At 39.3% G+C, this 19,622-nt stretch overlaps 1 protein-coding gene across 1 annotated transcript in view; it reads left to right on the top strand.

The window, feature by feature from the left end:
- The window catches only part of pde11a (phosphodiesterase 11a), a 50,813-nt gene that overhangs the window by 7,399 nt on the left and 23,792 nt on the right, over positions 1–19,622 (top strand). Inside the window, exons 3-5 of the mRNA XM_043249748.1 lie at positions 14,420–14,509; positions 15,336–15,476; positions 15,557–15,621. Of these exons, the coding sequence (XP_043105683.1) occupies positions 14,420–14,509; positions 15,336–15,476; positions 15,557–15,621 (296 nt within the window). The remainder of the gene's footprint in view (positions 1–14,419; positions 14,510–15,335; positions 15,477–15,556; positions 15,622–19,622) is intronic.

Genomic DNA, 19,622 nt, shown 5'->3' with positions numbered 1-19,622 from the left:
AAAAACTAGAGGAAAGCCTTCACAGAAGAGTGGAAGCTGTTGTTGCAAAAGGAGACATCTGTATATTCATTAAAATTGCTGGTGTATGTACTTTGTGTACTTTTGTCAATAAATATAGTGAAACGGTAGTGTGTTCTGATAAATAGAATTCGTAGATGTGAATTACTGTTATTGTTCTTGGTGTGAATGGGCCCTATATGCACAGAAGCACTATTTTCTTTCATTTATTTATAAATATATCTGATATCTTCCTGTACGAGCAGGGGGTTATATCATATCTGAAATTGTTTTTATTTTCAGATGTTCCACATTTACAGGAAAACTGTTATAATATTTAAAAGTGTTATAACTTAAAAAATTACAAAATCCATCGTAAAAGTATCATATAAATAGTCTGTATGACTTGTGTACTTACATGGAGTGTAGCTTTATAAATCACTATTCCACCTAGCATCTCATTTTGTGTTTCAGAAAATAAATGATGGTAACAGTTTAGAATAGGTAACACTTACTATTACCTACGACTTTATCCTTAATAAATTCTTAATTTTCCGCTTATTAATAGTTAGTAAGGTAGTTGTTAATCTTAGGTATTGGGTAGGATTAGGGATGTAGAATAAGGTCATATGGAATAAGGCAATAATATGTGCTTAATTAGCATTAATAAATACTAATATTCTAGTAATATGCATGCTAATAATAGGTGTAACCGAAAAAAATAAAGTGTTACCTAAAATTGCATCGCATTGGTTATGGATATAATGGCATTTGATGCCAAAAATTGTTGGGGGAAAAAAGTGACATCAGTGGAGGACAAACTGAGTTTTTACAGTATATGGTTAGATGGTATAAAATGTATTTTATTAAATTAATGCTGAGATGGCATAACATTTTTGTCCACTTATTTAATTTATAAAAAATTACATAATTGCTTAAATAAACCTCTTCTATCATGAGTGTGTTTTTAATTTTAGGACAATATTTTTTATATTTATAATTTCAGAAATGTGAGGATGATACAACTGTATGATAACTTAATAAACAAAAATGCCTATTTAAAAGCAAAGCATTATTTAATTATTAAGTAGTTTTACACTTGCGTTTATTAGAAAAGAAATCACTATTTGCTTCTTAATAACATGTGAAAAAACCTTTTGTCCTCCAACACAAAGTCATGTTATGCAACCAAAATGCAGAAAAACATAAAACTGGAAATTATATCATAGAGAGGACCCCTGTAGACACTCATGGCTGGGTGTCAAGGTCAATAAGTCTCTTAAAATACCAGATGTTATCATCTTTTTATCACAATGCAAAGTCAGTATTACTCCTTATACTTATAATTAACTGTAAACATATATTTTACAAGATTTTGACTTTTATTTCTTATTGCCCCTTTAACAAATCATTCCACCTCTGAGCAGAGAAATCTAATAAGGTGTAGTAGAGAGTAAAATTCAGTTCAGTGCATTCAGTTGAGGAGACTGCAGTGATGCCTTGTAGCTGTGCACTGACGTCACAAACTCTGTGCTTATGTAATGCTTCTGTCATTGGATCACTGCGAGTGGGTAGAGTGTTCATGACTGTCTGTTGTAAGGCTGAGTAGTTAGCATTAATTGTCCTTGTCATCATTTGTTCTGGGTTAAGATAGCGTGGTCAACCAAGCCACGCTATCATGAAAAAGAAATAAAGTGTCTCATTAATGTTGACCTTCAGTAACAATGAAGTCTTTATAAACACAGAAGCAGTTCTCATATGGCACACTCATTAATCAGCGGCCAAGGTTGAAATCCCTGAGCCGCGCTGTTCTGTTTACAAAAGCTCAAGTGACACAGGTAATACGCCATCTTTCACAGGGTATGGGCGGCACGTGTGAAATGTGTGCATGTGCTGACAATCGGGACAGAGTCATTTAAACTAACTTACTTTATTCTGTCTTTAAAAAATAGTTTTTTTTGGAGTTACAGTAGTACCATTCAAAATCCTTACAGTATCATAACACATGCATATCATATAATATGAAATTAACATGGAACCAAAAGAGTACATGTGTAAGCATTATTAGTGGTGCTTGCTCATGCATTCATTAATAAAAAAAAAGTGCACTTTGTGATAGTCAAATTAAAAGTTTTATTTTTCATTTTATGTTTAATCAGTGTCATGTTCCTTTGGCAATAAAATGCGATCAGCAGCGCCCCGATTTGTTCAGTGATTCCCCTTGACGTTTGACAGAAGAGCAGTTTCTGTGCATGGTCGGCACTGGGGGGTGAGCATTTGTCCTCTAAAGGATGAAGATTTGGGCATCGCAACCACCGTTGGATCAGGCCCATAGTTGACGGTAATGCTTTCCCAGGCCGCTGTGTGTATTGGGCTGGAGGCTGCACACCTCCCAGTCCTGAGCTTTGCAGTGAGATGATTCATTCTTTGGCAGGAGCCATGGAACGCAAACACACCCTACCCTGTTCTTTTCTATTCCTAGAGGTGCATATAGGAACTGATGAGCTTGTGGATGGCTTTTATTTCAGTTGAGGGGTGGTGGGGTGGCTAGGGGGTACATTGACATTCCATAGATGTAGAATGGGGTTGCAGTACACCTGTGCATGCAAGACGCTGAAACTGAGGCAGTCCAGCAAATTCTGCCCTGTTGTGATTCTCCATCTGCCACCACCTCAACCTGCCTGTCACTGGAGGCACCCTCCTGTAGCTGCTCCTCCCTGTGTTGAGACCCAGTCAATGCCATTGCATAGAGTTTCCTGCAGGAAGGTGGTGCCCCCATCACAGCTGGCTCTTAAGTCCTCCAAGTATACGACAAAGTTGCCCAGAGAGGCGAGAGACTGCTCTTCAGGAGGTGGTGATGACAGCACCACTCCTTCCCCTGGAGGAGGGCTTTGTGGAGAATCCTTTGTTACTGTTCCACCTCTGGGGTACCCAAATTTTGCAAAAAAAGACAGTTTCCTTGTCCTCCGGGCCCTCTTGCTCATGGGTGGACAGTGCACGGTCTCCTCACTGTCACCCACAGTGCCCTCTATTGCCAGTGGTCAAGAGAGGGTGCCACTCATTTGGAGTGGACATTAACTATCTAGAATTGTTGGCAGTGCATTTAGCCTTGCGGCAGTTCCGTATGGACAAAACTGTGTCTGTTTTGTACATCTGCCTATAGGGAAGTCAACGATTACGTCGCATGTCAGAGCTTGCATTGCCAGTTGTACTGTTCCCTAGCTTCAGGGGTCCTGCATTCTTGTTGCATCCGTGTTCAGTTCTGTGGAACCTCCAAACCTGTGGCTCCTGGACAGGACATGGCAAAGCTTAGTGCTCTGCCATCGGTGGTGGCAGACACTATCACTCAGGCCAGGGCCCCCCTTCGAGGCACACGAGTTGGTGTTCTTCTCGAAGAACAGACCCCTTTAGATACATGATTGGAGTAGTGCTTTCTTTCTAGCAAGAGAGGTTAGAGCATAAGCTGTAGTGAATGACCGGACCTTAGGAATGCACAATTTCATTGTGAGGTTCCTGAGTGGTGCCTGGAGGTCAAATCCCCCAAGGTAACCCCTAGTGCCATTCTTGGTTCTCTGTTGTCCTGTCTAGCCTTCAGAGGGATCACTTTGAGCCACTTGATTCAGTTGAGTTTAAGTTCTTGTCTGCTAAGACAGCGCTCCTGACAACATTCACTTCCATCAAGAGTGTGGGGGACCTCTTAAGTGTTTTTCGGTAAGCGAAGAGTACCTTGTGTTTTGGTTGGCCTACTCTCTTGTTGTACTGAGGCCCCGGCCTGGATACGTGCCGAAGATTCCCACTATGCCTTTTCGTGATCAGATGGTGAACCTGAAAGCACTGCCCCCACAGGAGGCAGACCCAGTCCTGGTGTAGCTGTTTCCCGTAAGAGCCCTGTGCATATACGCAGGCTCACTGGATAGTGGGTGCCATCGCCTTGGAATACCACTCTCAAGGCAGCCACATCACTTGGAGTGTTGCATTCTCCCATGTATTGTGCAGTACTACAACATTTGTGCTGAGCCAGTTTCTTCTCATTGGCTTACTGGCTTACTGCGCCATTCTCCCTCACATTCCCCCTCAATTCATGGCATAGCATCCTTCTCTGCAAGGTTCGATTACCCATCTTTACTGCCAAACTATAACAACAAAACTTTTGTTGAAGGTTGAAAAACCCTTCTCTTCAGAATTGACTGTCTTTCACTGGAACGACGGCTTGGCTATCTCCAGTAGCAATGTACTGACCTGTGGTCCCTGTGGATGCCGAAGTCAGTGAATTTGCTCTGGGGCGATCTTAGCATAGCATTTGTCTGACACTTGCCAACATTTGCAGTGCCCTAGTTTGGGACCATGGACCCCAGTCTGCCATCCTGACATAACTCGTAGTAACTGGCAGATCGTGGGTGTTTTTTCTTAGTCAGAGCGAATCTTAACAAGACCCCTCATAATGACATAACGTCTCCGTTACCTCCATCAGGGAATGAGGGTTACATAGGTAACCGAGAGGTTTTTACAGTTAAATATATTATGACAATAAGGTCTATTGGTAAATATTGGGGTAATACTTTCCACTGTGATAATGTTGTAAACATTACATTCTTTGTTGAATAAATATTTTTGGATTTATTTTTTCTTGAGGTCATTTAAAAAATGATCTCAAGTTTGCATCATTGTCACACATAACTTCTGAATTACAGAAAAAGTTATGCAGTCCTTTCTTGATCCAGCATACAGTTTTAAATTTGTGAATACAGTTCACTGTAAACCCACTCTGAATGAAATATTCAAATTAGTGATTTGTTCAATGGAGAACAGCTGAAATTCGGATTAGACAAATTTGTGAATGAATCGTTTGGTGCATTTTGTGAACTGATTTAACAGGTTCATTGAAAAGAATCAGTTTGTTCATAAATAGGACACCGCTTTTGCATCTTGGAGCATGTGACGATTTCTTAATTTAAATACAATAAGTAACGAAATGTAATGAAATAAAATGTAGTAAATGTAATAAAAAGTATGATCTTATGCTTTGGAACATAGTGCAGTAAAAGTAAAACTTAACTCAAAATAAAACTACTCCAGTAAAATACAAATACTTGAAAAATGTAAAAAAGGTAAAAAATAAAAAATAAAAAAAAAGGTACACCCATATATTTTCCTCTGTTTTGTTGAGTTATTGAAGTACATATCCTATATATCCTAACCTCAAAATGTATATTTAACTATGAATGTGAATATGAGCCTAGTTGTTTTTTTTTTATTTATTTATTTTTATTAATGTTTTTTTAATGAACGTTTTTGTTGTGTTCTTCTGATTCCATTGGTCCAGTGACGATGGTTCCACACTCCGTCATCGTGTGGTGAATACACTTATCTTTCATCTCTGTGAATGAAACAGATGCTGTGGGTTTTAAAGCTGAACAGGATGTCTCGTATTTCTCAACGTAAGCAGTGAGCGCAGCGCTGACACCGGATATAATGAATGTGTCCAGAGGCGTCAGGGATGCTGAGAGGAGACACACTAACTCTCTCAGTGTGTGTGTGTGTGTGTGTGTGTGTGTGTGTGTGTGTGTTTGCTGACGTCTAAATGGGGCATTGTATTATTTTGTAAAAAGCATTATTTAACCTTTATCTCAGAGTCACCAGCCACACACTTACAGACTGAGACACATGATCTATCTATATACTTAAAAGCATAGTTCATCCAAAATTTATTTTCTGTCATTATTTACTCACCCTGACGTAGTTTCAACCATGCAAGTCTTTCTTTCTTCTGTGAAACACAAACGTTTCCATCCTCTTTTCCATGTGGAATAAAGCTTCAAAAAGCACCATATAAGTATCATAAAAATGGTCCATACAACTTGTTTGCTATAATCTAAGTCTTCTAATGCCTAATGCCATAGTTTTGTGTGAGAAAAGTAACGGTTTGTAATTCTTTCAGTGGACTCATTGATTCTGAATAGGTCTCAATGGTTCATTCATAAATCAGACTGTTCTAGATTTGAACTGTGTGTACTTGCAGTTACTGCATTTGACCTAATATTAAAATAAAAAAGTAAATCATTGTTCTAGTAATGTTTTGTGGTTCCCTAAGGTAGAACATAAGCACATGTAAAGTACTTGATTATAATTTTAACTCTAGCGTGCAATATTACATTCAAAGTTAACATATTTTAAATTTGCTACATTGTAACTATATCAATCCAAATGTGTAATTAAAATATTGTAAAATAAATACCTTTATGGAACCTGAAAGCCTGCATCTATTTTTGTTTTCCAGGAAGGAATTAGATAAACTGGGTTTAGAATGATAAGAAGCTGAGCAAATGATGACAGAATGATTATTTTTGGGTGAATTATTCCTTTAACACGTGTACTATGACTGCATGTGTGTTGCTGTGAGTCTGTATGAACTCCAGATGAGTTCAGTGCGATGAGATGAGCTTTTCGCTGTACATTAGCATCATGTCATGCACGCTCCTAACTGCTGAATTAATGATGAAACTCTTCCCTGTGTGTGAGACTGAGAGGCAGAACAGAGAAACTCAGCTATTGTTTCCAGCCCACAGAGACAAAGGTGCCGCTTTTAGATTCTGTATTGGCAGAACCAAACATTAGTGTTTTCCAAACAGGCTTGCAATATGGTAGACATATCGTATATGTTATGAAGAGATGCTGTGGACAAACCAATTGCAAACTCTAGGCCCATGAAAGGAATACAGTATTTACTTTAATTTGATCTTTTTAACTTTTTTACCCGTCTTTTTGTTGTCATATGTCAATGTTAAACTGATGCTTCACACTAGTATTCGTTCTCTGCTTGTGTTTAAACACTGCCCACTTTGATTACCCAGGTAAATGATTTTGATATTAATAAGGTCTGAGGCAGACCAGACTGAAAATGTAGCTTTTAAAGCTTTTTCATAAGAGCACTGCATGATGGAGTGCAGCACAATCAGTATAAGAATTTTAAAAGTTTGGTAATTTCTAATTATTGTGAGGGACTTATCCCCTCACTGTCTGTGGTGGGTACAGCCCTGGTTTAAACTGTTGTCACCTGATGGATATTAAAATGGGTGGAAAAAATCCCACTGCCTTTGGGCATAAAAATGTATCGCCATAATTTCTGTTATTTATCGAGATAACAATATCAATGATGATAATTCAGGGAATCTTATGCATTCCCAAGGGAAAAAAAATCTTGTTTTGTCTAAAAGCCTCATTCTTTAATTAGAACCCATTTCTGATCACAAAAAAGTTACTTGACTTATCTCATTAAGTTAATTTGGAGAGAAAGCATGTCAATAAATGTTATCTTTATTTATTTGTAAATAGGCTACATACATGCTACTGTACATTTATTTAAAGCTCAGAGCGAGCCATAAGTTTGACCAAACCAGTTGCAGACTGTAGAAGTAGCTCATCTTTTAGCAATGTACTACTGTACTCACGTCCGCCTTTACCATGTTACTCAGCACAGTCACACACAGAAACATGTTAACTACACTTTATCTTTATTCTTATCACTGGAATAGTTTGTCACAAATGCTAAGATATCACCCATCCCTACTTCCTTACACAAAATGTGCCAGGCACATCTAGATACTTGAGGGTGGGTTTTTTTGTAAGAAATTGCTTAACATTGCCCTAGCAGCCACTCAGAAAACCTTAGCAACTGCATAGCAACACCCTGTCAACCACCACAAGCAAGTTTTGGATGGGCAGACACCAGCAGACCTCACTGTTCAGTGTGGCGAGCACAGATCTGTTTGAAAGCTCTGCTCTCTCTGTGTTTCTGATAACTCTGATAGAGTCTGGATGTGCTGCTGGGCTTCCAGACGGGCACACGACTCTCTGCTCTTTGTTGTAAAATGCCACAGCACTGTGAATAGTCCCATGAATTCTCAGCGGGATTTGCAGAAGGCAGCGCTGAGGAATTACTTTGTATTCAATACAATATCATATTCTCTCAGACAGTGACGCAGAGCTGAGTGACGCAGATCTGCCTTGCAGAATGTGTGTGTCTCTGTCTCCATACAGCTGCTGTTCAGTCCCACTGCGAAACGCTTCATCGCTCTAGCTATTTCTTAAGCAGAAATAACCCTTAAAATGACTGTACTGATCATACTTCATGTACTTTAAAGAGTACCTTGCTGTAACCATAGTACCACATCATAAAATACACATATACTTTTAAAAAGAATACTTAATTATGGACATAATATACTTTAAAAAGCATAGACTTTTTTCAGACTTGGCACACCTAACTGCATGTAATTTGCAATTCAGTGAAAATGCATCAGTGTGTTTTAGAATGATGTTGTGACCCATTTACTGTAGTGTTGTCACAATGTCACTGGATGGATGACGCTAGTGTCGTGGAGTACGAACCCAAGAGTCTTTTAATTTCCGACTTACAGGAATAGTACAGGAATCAAGTACAGGAATCACAGCAAACATAAAGATGTACATTTACATAAATTTACACAGCTTATCACTGTATGTACACGGCAGTTGAGATCATTACCCCTGTATCAGCATTTCGAGAAACATTTTTGAAACCACATTCTAGGAAACCATGAAATGAGCTTCTGCAACAACAATTAATCTCTCAGCTTTTTTGTTAACCATTCAGTGCATTTTCTGGTGTTCTGCTCGCTGACCAGATTGACTGACCTTTTTTTAAATGCACAGCAGCGGGAGTTCATTGGTTGTGTAGTCTTGTTGAAATAATGATATGTAGACCTGCTGCCTGCGGAGCAAAGCTCATTGAGATGTGTGTGTTACAATGCGTTTAAAACTATAGCTCATTTAGACAGTTCCAGTCGTAAAGTCAACATTAAACAACACTCACAGCCTGTTTTACTTCAGTAATGTGATGTTTTTCCAGGTGAAGTATGAAACTCAAAGCAAGAAAGAGCAAGATGTCAAACTTGAGACGCGTGCTAAATTATTGCTCGTGGGCAGATGTTTATTGCTAGTGAGATGGATGTCTGTTGTGTAAGTCTGTGTGAGTCTGAGATTTATGGTTCTTTGTTGAAAATAGGCCACAAGAGCCCTGAGGTGGTGACTGACTGCTCAGTATGTGCTTACCTGTAATCCTGAATCTTTATTCCTCAGCTCGGGCCAAACACAGAAGCCCAGCGCTGTTTGTTGACATCTCTGCAAACACAGGTCCTCTGCATTAATTATAGGTCCATTTAAAAAGGTCAAAAAAGATCAAAATATCTTTCCACAGTTCACCTAGACTGTAGAACTGTTTTCAAGTCATAACCATGAACTCATGAACATACAGTGCCCATAAATTTACATGCAAATTGTTGATCATTTTTGGTAACAAAACAGTCTAGATAAGCTATTTCACATAACAGATGTTTATATATTGTCTACAAGACAAAATAACCAAACTTCTAAAAATGTTCAAAAGTTTACATGCCCTTGAATCTCATAAAAATCCCCCAGCTCCTGCACAGTGTTTGGTTTTTCAATATTTTCACCATTGAAGCATTTTTTTAGATCCATCTTTTAAAACTGATGGCACTTCAGGAACTCATATACAACTATTACAAAAGGTGGAAACATTTTCTGATGTTCAAGAAGGCAACACAGTGCACAAAGAGCCAGAGAGTGCAAAGCCTATTTTTGAAACTGAATAAAAAATGCAAAAGTGAATTTTGTTATCTCAGAATTCTGATGTTTTTTCTTAGAATTGTTTAAAATAATTTATTGTGTTTCGAGTCTTGGCTTTAACTGTACATTCAAGTGTAAGGCAGACTCAGGCGTTTATTGGAGAAAGAGATAAGCGTAAAATAGTAAAATAAGCGTTAGGTCAATTCCATGAAGGCAATCCAATCAGTGAACAGGTTCAGGGGCAGTAGTGTAGCAGAGTCAGTTGTGAGGCAGAAGGTCGGCAATAGTTAAACAGTCCAATCAGGCAAACAATACAGAGAGGCAGAATCCAAAGAACGAGAGTCAAAAGAAATTGTGTCGTACACAAGAATATCAGAACAGTAGTAGTAGCAACGCTTGGTAAGGCAGTCAGACCGGCAATACTTCACAACGATTAGACCTTCTGGCTTTATGCTGGGCAAACAGGAAGTAGGTGGAGAAGAAGCCGAATGGGTTGAGTACTGCTAGTACGCCGGTGAGGGCTCCCTCTGCTGGTCAGGCGTTACATCACGTTAAAAGCTAAAATGCCAAAAAATTTAATCTAAGAAAATGAAAAACAAACATCAGAATTGCTAGATATAAACTCGCAACTGTAAGGAAAAAAAGTGGACCTAAGAAAAAAGTCAGACTTGTGAGATTAAAAAAATCTGTTGTGAGAAAAGATAAGAATTGTGAACTCACAATTTTGAGGAAAATGTCAGAATTATGAGATTTTGTATAACTTGTGAGATATACTATCAGCCAATCTTAACAGTTTTGAGTTTCAGCACTGTTTTGTGATCCTGTCACAATGTAAATGCAGCTTGAAGGCTTGAGTAGTTCAAAAATACTTAGCCAATGACATCAAAGGTCATTAACATAGAACTGTTGAAGGCGTAGTTGGGTGCAGAATGATATGTGAGAAACTACATATACACGGTGATTAAGACGTCTGGGGAAAAGCACCTGCCACAAAATTTGTTTAGGAGGCCCACGGCGGAATATAGTCATCATTGAATAGTTGGCGGTGTTTCCGTGTGAAGGAGCACAATTCTCTGATTTCATTAGCTTAAGGGTTTAAATGAGCAGAAAGTGCGCTGTGAGAATCTGTTGATCGCTCCCACAGGTTCAGGTCACATCCGCTCTTTATTAAATGCGGTAAACAGGCTCGATGCATGCAGCCCAGACTAATGGGCAGTCAGACAGAATCCAATTACTCCAGGAGCCCGTTTACCTGCGCTCTCTGTGACTTGAGGACTGACTGATTCACACGGGCCTCTCTCTGGTGTCACACCGGCTTGTCCTGAGGCAGGTCTTGATGTTCTTCCTGACAGAATTTTAATATGTGCCTGTTTATTCTCAACATTATGACTGCACTCATTTCTTTCAGAGAGGCTCTCTGGTTTGCCAAAAGAGGAATGCGAGTGTGTTTTTGTCGTTGTGACGGCCGTCTGAGTGTGTGTTTGGCATTCTGGGAGTGCTAGAGGAGATCTCAGACCTTTAAAGCGCAGCTGCAAATGCATTCAGGGCAGTCTGCTGTCTCTGTCACACTTCTTTATAGACTGCAATTAGGTTCAGTTTATGAGGTTTTGAAGAAAAATACACCCAGCAGAGTTACTGAGATACACAAGACAGCCCCATACAGTTATATATATAGCATAAAGGCACAGTTCCTCACATTGAGACTGGGCAAAATAATAATCACATTCATGCACACATTCATGAGTTATTAAACGATACAGAACAAACAAATGAGGATTTCTTAACATTAGCATACATATGACACATCAATTTCTAAGACTTCTAAATTGGAGATATGCCTTTTATGATTTGTTAATTTATTATTTTGTACACATTAGCAATCAAACACATTAAAAGACCTTAAGCATAGTAAAATGTCTTATTTTAAGGCAAAAACGTTATTCGGGTTGTTATTCTTTTCTAAATTTTACTTTAAACTTTTTATACCATAGGGGTTTAGAGTGAATCAGACACTTTGATCTCAGAAGCCGAAATTTCACAAAGAGGCCCAAGACAACGTCATAAATCTGCTCATGATAACATGTTGCCTGCCTGATGCAAGCAGATGCTTTTTCACAAATCAGCTTGCAACATTAACACAAAAGAACACTTATTGATAATCTCAGTTTAGGAAGGAGACTGTAAATTTTGTTGCAAGTAACCAAAATGAATGGTCAAAGACACAGGACATCATGATTAGCAGATGGGTAAAATAATTAAAGATGTTGTTGGATGGATCTTTCCCCCACTCAGGATGTGGTGGGAGGAGCTAACGACAGACACAGTGGGTGTGGTGTCAGAAAATTCAAAATATTCAAAATACAAAAATTCAAAATAATAGGTGTCCAGGGGAAAGAGTGTCCAAAATAAACGGGGGAACTGGTGTCCTCCTCGTGCTGCAGGTGGAGTGCAGGTAGTGCTCCAGGGGGAAGGGTCCAGGTAAGGGGCGGAGTCTGGCGGCAGCTTCTCCTTCGCTTCTTCTGGCCGGCAGTCAGAAGGGATAAACAGCCCGGCATCCTGGCCTGTCAGCCATACATGTGTGCAGTCATCGCCTGGACTACGGTGACTGACAGCGCGCTTCTCTGGCGGCGTGGCGAGTCCCTTCACGCACCCTTCCTGGACCCACGAGGACACCCAGCGTGCATGCACTGGGAAAGAGACCGGTCTCCCGAGGAGAGGCGCGCTCGCCATTTAACGGCAGTGATGAGGCTCGATACACTTCAGGTGTGCCTCGTCACACGCCGCCAGACCTGTCCAATACCACGCCCCTCCTCTCAGACACGCCCACTCCCGTCGGGAGCCTGGTGAAGGGCGGCGAATAAAGGACGGGGTGATGATGACAATAAAGGGGAGGGGCAGCCGACTCGTATGCACACCCCGTTCACACTATTATGCAATATGTGACAAAAGCATTAAAATATCATATATTATACTTATAAAACACACATATGCAAACTAGATTTTGTATGAAATTTAAATAAATTGTTCCATAAATAAATAAAAAAATGCTTTATTATTTCATATGTCAGTGGCTTTGATTTCCAGTTGCATTATGGGAATTATGGGTACATGCTCTGCTAATGTGACAGCACTTATTCTCATATAATTTAAGTTGGTAATAATCCTCTCGTAGATGTGTCTTAAATGCCTAGGATGTCTGAAAAGGAACAGTAGTGTGTGTGTGGTCCTGGTAAACCCTGTGTTATGAGGATAAAATGTGGATTTTACGATCCCCACAAGGAAACATGATCGTAGACTAAATCACACAGAATAAAGTTTTGGCTAAAAGTTTTCTGTAAGGGGTAAGAAGCGATAGGCAATACTGTTCGTGCCGTTTAAAAACCGTTCTGCCTATGGGATGTCCCCATAAAACATGGAAACCCAATGTGTGTGTGTGTGTTTATGAGGGAGAGAGTGAAAAAACACAGTTATAGGAAAGAGCTCCAGTGAATGTGGCCCTTGAGCACAACTGTGTGTTAGTATGTATGTTAATCCAGCACTGAATCAGTAGGTGACGGCTTGATAGCACTGAAAACCCCTAGGCATTAACACAGCAAATACCTTCTTTCTTTCTCTCATTATTCAGTTTTCCACTTTCAATCACCCTTTTCCACTTAGAGGTGAAGTGTTTAAAACGTGTAAAATGCTAAGCAGTTTATTGTAAAATAAGAGGGGTAAATTATTCAGTATTTTCATTAGTCGTGTCAGTCAAGGATGTGAAAGCTGAAACTCCTATCCTTAAACGTATAGTGTTCAGTGGATCATTCATGATTTTTCTTAAGTTTAACAAACGGCCAGTGAAATTGTAAGCCGGGGTCAGGGTTGACTGACCAGTGGCAAATATATATAGATTTTTCCAAATAATAATGCACAAAAAACTTAAAATAAAAAAAAAAAACTCTTCCTAAAGACAAAAACATTTATACCAAGGAAAAAATATTATACAAGTATTATTATACTTATATTTATACATGCCATGCTTAGTGTAGTAAATTTTCCATAGACAAGAGCCAAAATATTGGTCAATATAAGAAATATATTAGCTATATGAAAGTAGAGTTTTCACATAAATAAAATGTACATTTTGTTACTCGTTGCTTCATTTGGTTTACTTACTAGTAATTAAAGACAATTATTAAAATATATAATATAATAAAATATTTATTGCTATGTCTTTTTTTTTGCTTTGAAGTATTAAATAAAACAAACAATAATTTCACAATCATTTCTGCAGCTAGTGTATGTTCTTTAATATTATTTAACAGAGGATCATACAGGAAATGTATTATTATTATTATTATCATTATTATCACCAGACCAATATAAAAATGCACTTTAAGTAAATGATGCAGTCATTTCACTTTTTTCAGTTCTTGTAGGCATTGATTATCTTCATTTGTAGGCTTTCCTCTGCAAATTCTAATAGTTTTTTTATGGCATTAAAGCTGATTTATTTGATTAATTAATGGGCATATAATGCATTTCATTTGATTACATTTTTAATCAGTCGATTTTCTAATGAGATTTATTAAAACACACTAAAACATGATTAAAACTACCAGAACGAACTCGCATATCAATTTAAATGATTCAAAGTATGTTAATTACAAATTTGCACAATTTTAGGCTTAGGGTTAGTAACGTAATTAAGCTGTAACCGCATATACTTCATATACCATACACTTTGCAATGGTTTTAAATGGACTTGCTCTGGTTCCTAACCAAGACTCTCTACACTACTGTTGTGTCTGCGCAGGTGTTGCAGATGTACCTGCCGTTCTGTGGCATCGCCATCTCAAACGCCCAGCTGTTCGCTGCCTCCAGAAAAGAGTACGACAGGAGCAGGGTAAGAACACACTTACTTCAGCACTTCATTAAAACCGTATTATAACTCCCCACCCCTCCTTCTGTAACAAGACCGGGTGTGTGTGTGTGTGTGTGTGTGTGCGGGCGCTACGAATGTCATGTGGGTGTTTATTACGTAGTGCGTGTGTATCTGTCTATTGATCTTTTGCTTCCTACACGCTCTGTTCGTGCATCGAGAGCTTTTGAATCAAGAAGAGATGCGTGTGCGTGGCTGGGGAAGCATAAATCTGGCATGCGGCGTCTTTACAGCGTCATCAACACATTTTAAATATCGATCACAGAAGGACATAACGGCAGAAAACAAGAATGAAGTAGAGAGAGAGAACGAGAAAGATAAAGCCAGGGAGCTCAAGCGGTCGTTCGGTGTACGCTGGGAGTGATTTTAATGATACTTGCTCTGATAAACTTAAAGTACCACTTTTGGCATTAACGTAATTCATAGTAGAGGGAGTGGTAACACTTTAGAATAGGGAACACTTGACATATCCTTCAACAAAGCTGAATAGCTAGTAAGGTAGTTGTAAAGTATATTGCGTAGGATTAGGGATGTAGACTAAGGTCATGTAGAATTGATGTTCATCATTTCATTGATATCTGCTGCCACAACCAATAGAAAAATAGAAAACTGCAGAGCATGCATATTCAAGGAAGAAAATATAATGGGTTTGAGAATTTTCCCTTTCGAACGTGCGGTTGACCCGATACTGGCCGTAGAAAAATAAACTTTACTCTAATTCCAGCTTGAGGGCCTTTGCAGATACACAGCGAGTGCACCACACCAACGTTTCATGCCTCTCTCTGTGTAGGCTCTTCTGGAGGTCGTGAACGATTTGTTCGAGGAGCAGACCGATCTGGAGAAGATCGTGAGGAAGATCATGCATCGGGCTCAGACGCTGCTGAAGTGCGAGCGCTGCTCCGTCCAGCTGCTGGAGGACATCGAGTCTCCGGTGCGCTCCGATCCTCTTCCTCCCGAGTCCCCTGCCTGCCGCGGCACCTCTAATCCCGCTCCCTTTAATGTCTCCCGCAGGTGGTGAAGTTCACCAAGTCCTTTGAGCTTCTGTCACCCAAGTGCAGCGCCGACATGGAGAACAGGTGCGAGCAACGGCAGGTTAAACACACGCACACACGCTCTTTCACACAAACATACCTCTACTTTATATAACCTCAGAGAGGAGTTGAGACCCGGCAGCGCTGCTGTAGCGCTAATGAGGCCATTTCAGAGTGGCGGTGTTTGTTTGCTGTTAACTGCAGCAGGCGGCATGTGCTGATGTGTTGCTCCCACAGTGACAACTGTTTCTCTGCTACGACCTCTAACACACACACACACACACACAGCTTGAGAGAGATATATCAGTCTCAGTGCCAGCAGGAGCGTTTGCTTGTGCGTGATTCTTCGGGTCCAGCGTTTCTGAGGTTGACACAACCACAGCACTAAGTGCATCTCTATGTTACGCAACCTAAAGATATTTACGAAGCAGTAATTAGCTCATTAGAAGTTGTAGCGTAAGATGGCCATTTTAAAACCACTTTTTGGATTTTGAATTTGATGGTTTTTATTTATAGTAGTGTTTTGGAGCTGTAGTCGGTAACGTGTGTATAGTTAGTTAGGTTGTAGAAGACTGTTTGTGTATAGTATGTTTGCGTCGCAGCGTGTATCCAGTGTAGGCTGAAGGTCACGCTTGTGAAAAAGAAGTGCACTTAATAGGACCGAATGTGCATTTGTAGTTTATTTTAAATCTTAAAAGTATACATAATTTAATTTTAATCAATTAAAATGCCGAACATACATATTTGTAATAAAGTAACCACACTGTTGATGGTAGCCATTGATTCGTTGGCTTTCAGCAATTGTTTGGTCACCAATATTCCCTTAAATTATGATCTATTGAGTTGAGCAGAATTTTTAAACAACATGGTTTTATACAGCAGGGTGAGTACTGAGGGTGTTTCAGAAAGGGACATGTGCAAAATTTTGTCAAAAAGTGGGTGTATGTTTGTGTTTGTGGTGCATTTATGTGTTTTGTGTACAGTTGTCACGTTAGCTGTTAGAATAAACTTAAATGGATTTAATCTCAAAAAGGTAAAAATAAGGATACAACGGGATGCAGGTAGAACAGGCAGGCAGGATAAACACAGGGGGTAGACATCGGGTATAGACCTTGACATGCAGTGAACTCAAAACACAGGACTTAAATACACAGAGAAGGACTTGAGACAATAACATAATTAACACAGAGGGAAGGCAGGGCACAGGGAGCACATGGCATGAAACAAAAACATAAACACAGAGTCCAGAGATGTGACAACAGTGTAAGCTGGTCCAATGACTAACTAATATTAACATTACTATATATTCCCTATAATTTGAGGTGTAGCATAAAGCTTACGTAATAAAATGTTGGGATATAATACAATGGTAATTTGAGAGGATTAAAGGATAAATTCACCCAGAAAGAATTTTTTTTACTAACCTTCGAAACATCCTAGGTGTAAGAGGTGTACATCTTCTTTCAGATGAACCCAATCAGAGTTATATTAAAAAAAATGATCCAGGCACTTCTTAGCTCTGTCATTGCAGTCGGCGGGTGTTTACCAGATCCTGATTAACAAAATCACCTTGCATTTAATGCAAACCTTGAATAAATCAAATTGTAACTGTATTTATTTTTCCAAGCAAAAAAACAAGTCTGGAATAGAACTCTATAAACTGTGATAATTGATGCCATTGTAACAAAAGCAAAAACCATTCACATTTTTAACTAAATCCCAGTCGACTGTGTTTTGTTTTTGTTTGGAAGGTTGCTTTAAGATCGCGCTCTTGAAGTGTAGCCATATCCTCCTTTATTAAGCATCTTTGGACTTGTTGTTTGGGCTCGGCTCATAAAGCAATCCCATTTATGGAGATATTACTGTTGGCAGGTAGAGGCTGAATTATTTTGGTAATTGTCTTATTTCCAAGGTAACAAGTTTGGATTTAGGCTTGCTCTTTTTGTTGCACAATCTGGCAACACTGATTGAGTCAAACTGTACCTGGTTCATTGTGATTTCTTGCACCATTCACACAGAAGAGATACACATATAATATGTGTTTAAAGATGTTATTATCATTCAGTTCGGTTCTGTACGTGTTTTGTAGAATTTCCAATACACTTGTTCATGCACACAGCGTTTTGAGGGGTTGTGATTTAAGGGCAGTCTGTAGGGTTGTGATGTTGTAGTTTGTGTGTGTGGTGTATTTATTAGCAGGGCTGTAGGGTATGCAGTAGGTCAGGGTTATTGTGTGATATCTGTTATCTGCAGCCCACACTCAGCGCTCCAGTATGTCCAGTACTCAGCACTAGTGGAGTCTCAAAACCCTGAGCTCAACTCTTACAACAACACACACCACAAACGGTACGCTACTGCAGACACACACACACACACACACACACACAGCTGCAGATCCGCCCAGGAATAAGAGCAAACACGTTCCTTTGTGCAAGTGTTTTGTGTAGCCAGCGACGACAAAGCACACAGGTTTGGAGATCTCAGTTGCCATATGGGAGCTTTCACACTACAATGTGTGTTCAGTCACACATATCATCTCATTCTCTGCACCTGTTCCAGCGGAGGTCTGTCTGGGGAGATCACACGCCATCACCATCTGAACGCATGCATCGCTCAGCCCACCCTCACCATCTGAGCAACAAAACATCACACGCAGTCACTTTACAACTGGAGATATTAAAACCACAAATTAATGTCAAAATCGACTCTTTGCCGCGATTAAATCACTCGCGGATGCCAGTGCATTTTGCTTTCTTTTGTTATAAATTGTTTTTTATTATTGTATTCAGCATGGAAGAAAATTTTATATACTACGAAATCATGCGCAGATGTGATATTTACAGGTTTTTATCTACGGGGTCAGATGTTGAGGTGATCAGCATGAGGTGTTGCATAACCTGCTTTCTGGAACACATCCTTGGCGCTGTGTGCATGATAGCACAGTGTTGTCTTCTCTTTTCTTCATTAGCGCAGTTTAAAATGCCATTGCCGTCTAACCATTCGAGATATTTGACCTCCTTCATAGCTCTATAAAGTAGACTATTCTGTGTTGAATTCAAATGGGTCAGTTATGATTTGTGGTCTGCGCCAACATGCGTATATGATTTTCTCAGCGCTGTCCTGTCTCTGGAGCACACGTATGTTCACTGCGGCGCTTCACCTGACCCAAAACCAGCTTTCACAGGCAAGCATTCACCCCCTCGTGTAAAAGAGGTGTATTGAATGTGTACTGGATTTCAAAGTACTTACAAAAAACATGACTTGCTAATGGTAATATATTAATGAACTTAAAAACACTTTGCAATAATATCAAATTACATTTGAAGTGATTTTAAATAATATTTATCATGTTTTTAAATAGTTCACCCAAAAATGAAAATTCGATCATTAATTAGTCAACCTCGTGTCATTCCAAACTCGTGTGACCCTTCATCTACGCAACACAAGTTTTTTCAAGTTTGTTCAACTATTCATTTTTCAATTTCATTTAATGCAGCGTTTGTGAACTTTTAACACTTCAAAAGCAGCACCTAGGGGCAAAGAATGAATTTACATCTTCATTCAGACCAAGGAGAAAAGACCAACAAGTGGGCGGGGAATATGCTAATGTTTCATGCTGATGTCAGAATGAAACAGCTTGGGACCAGTGTTGCCAAGTTCACGGACGCCCCACAGACTTTGGCTACTTTTAACGCTCTTTCCATGGGATGTTTTTTCAGAGAACCCCAATATTTGTATATTTAGCCCCTGGAATGTGACTTTTATCAGGCGCACACTGCCAGAAAATATGTATTTCACCTCTTTTGCTGTGAAAACATGGGAAGCCTGTTCGGGACTCGTTTTAAAAATGACTCGTTTCAATGAGTCGACTCTTTCTTTTGAGGGACAATAACTTTATACACGCTGCACTTTCAGATTTTAAACTTTGCTGGATGTTCTCGTTCACTTGAAAGCTCATTTTTAAAAAACCATAATAGAGCCATATAGTACTCTTTTGCTGTAAAGTCTGCTTTTCACAGGTGTATCTTGTTTCCTATAGTACACGT

Source organism: Puntigrus tetrazona, chromosome 9 (assembly GCF_018831695.1).
Source record: "Puntigrus tetrazona isolate hp1 chromosome 9, ASM1883169v1, whole genome shotgun sequence".
NCBI classification, from domain to species: domain Eukaryota; kingdom Metazoa; phylum Chordata; class Actinopteri; order Cypriniformes; family Cyprinidae; genus Puntigrus; species Puntigrus tetrazona.
This window is presented reverse-complemented; position numbering and strand designations above follow the sequence as displayed.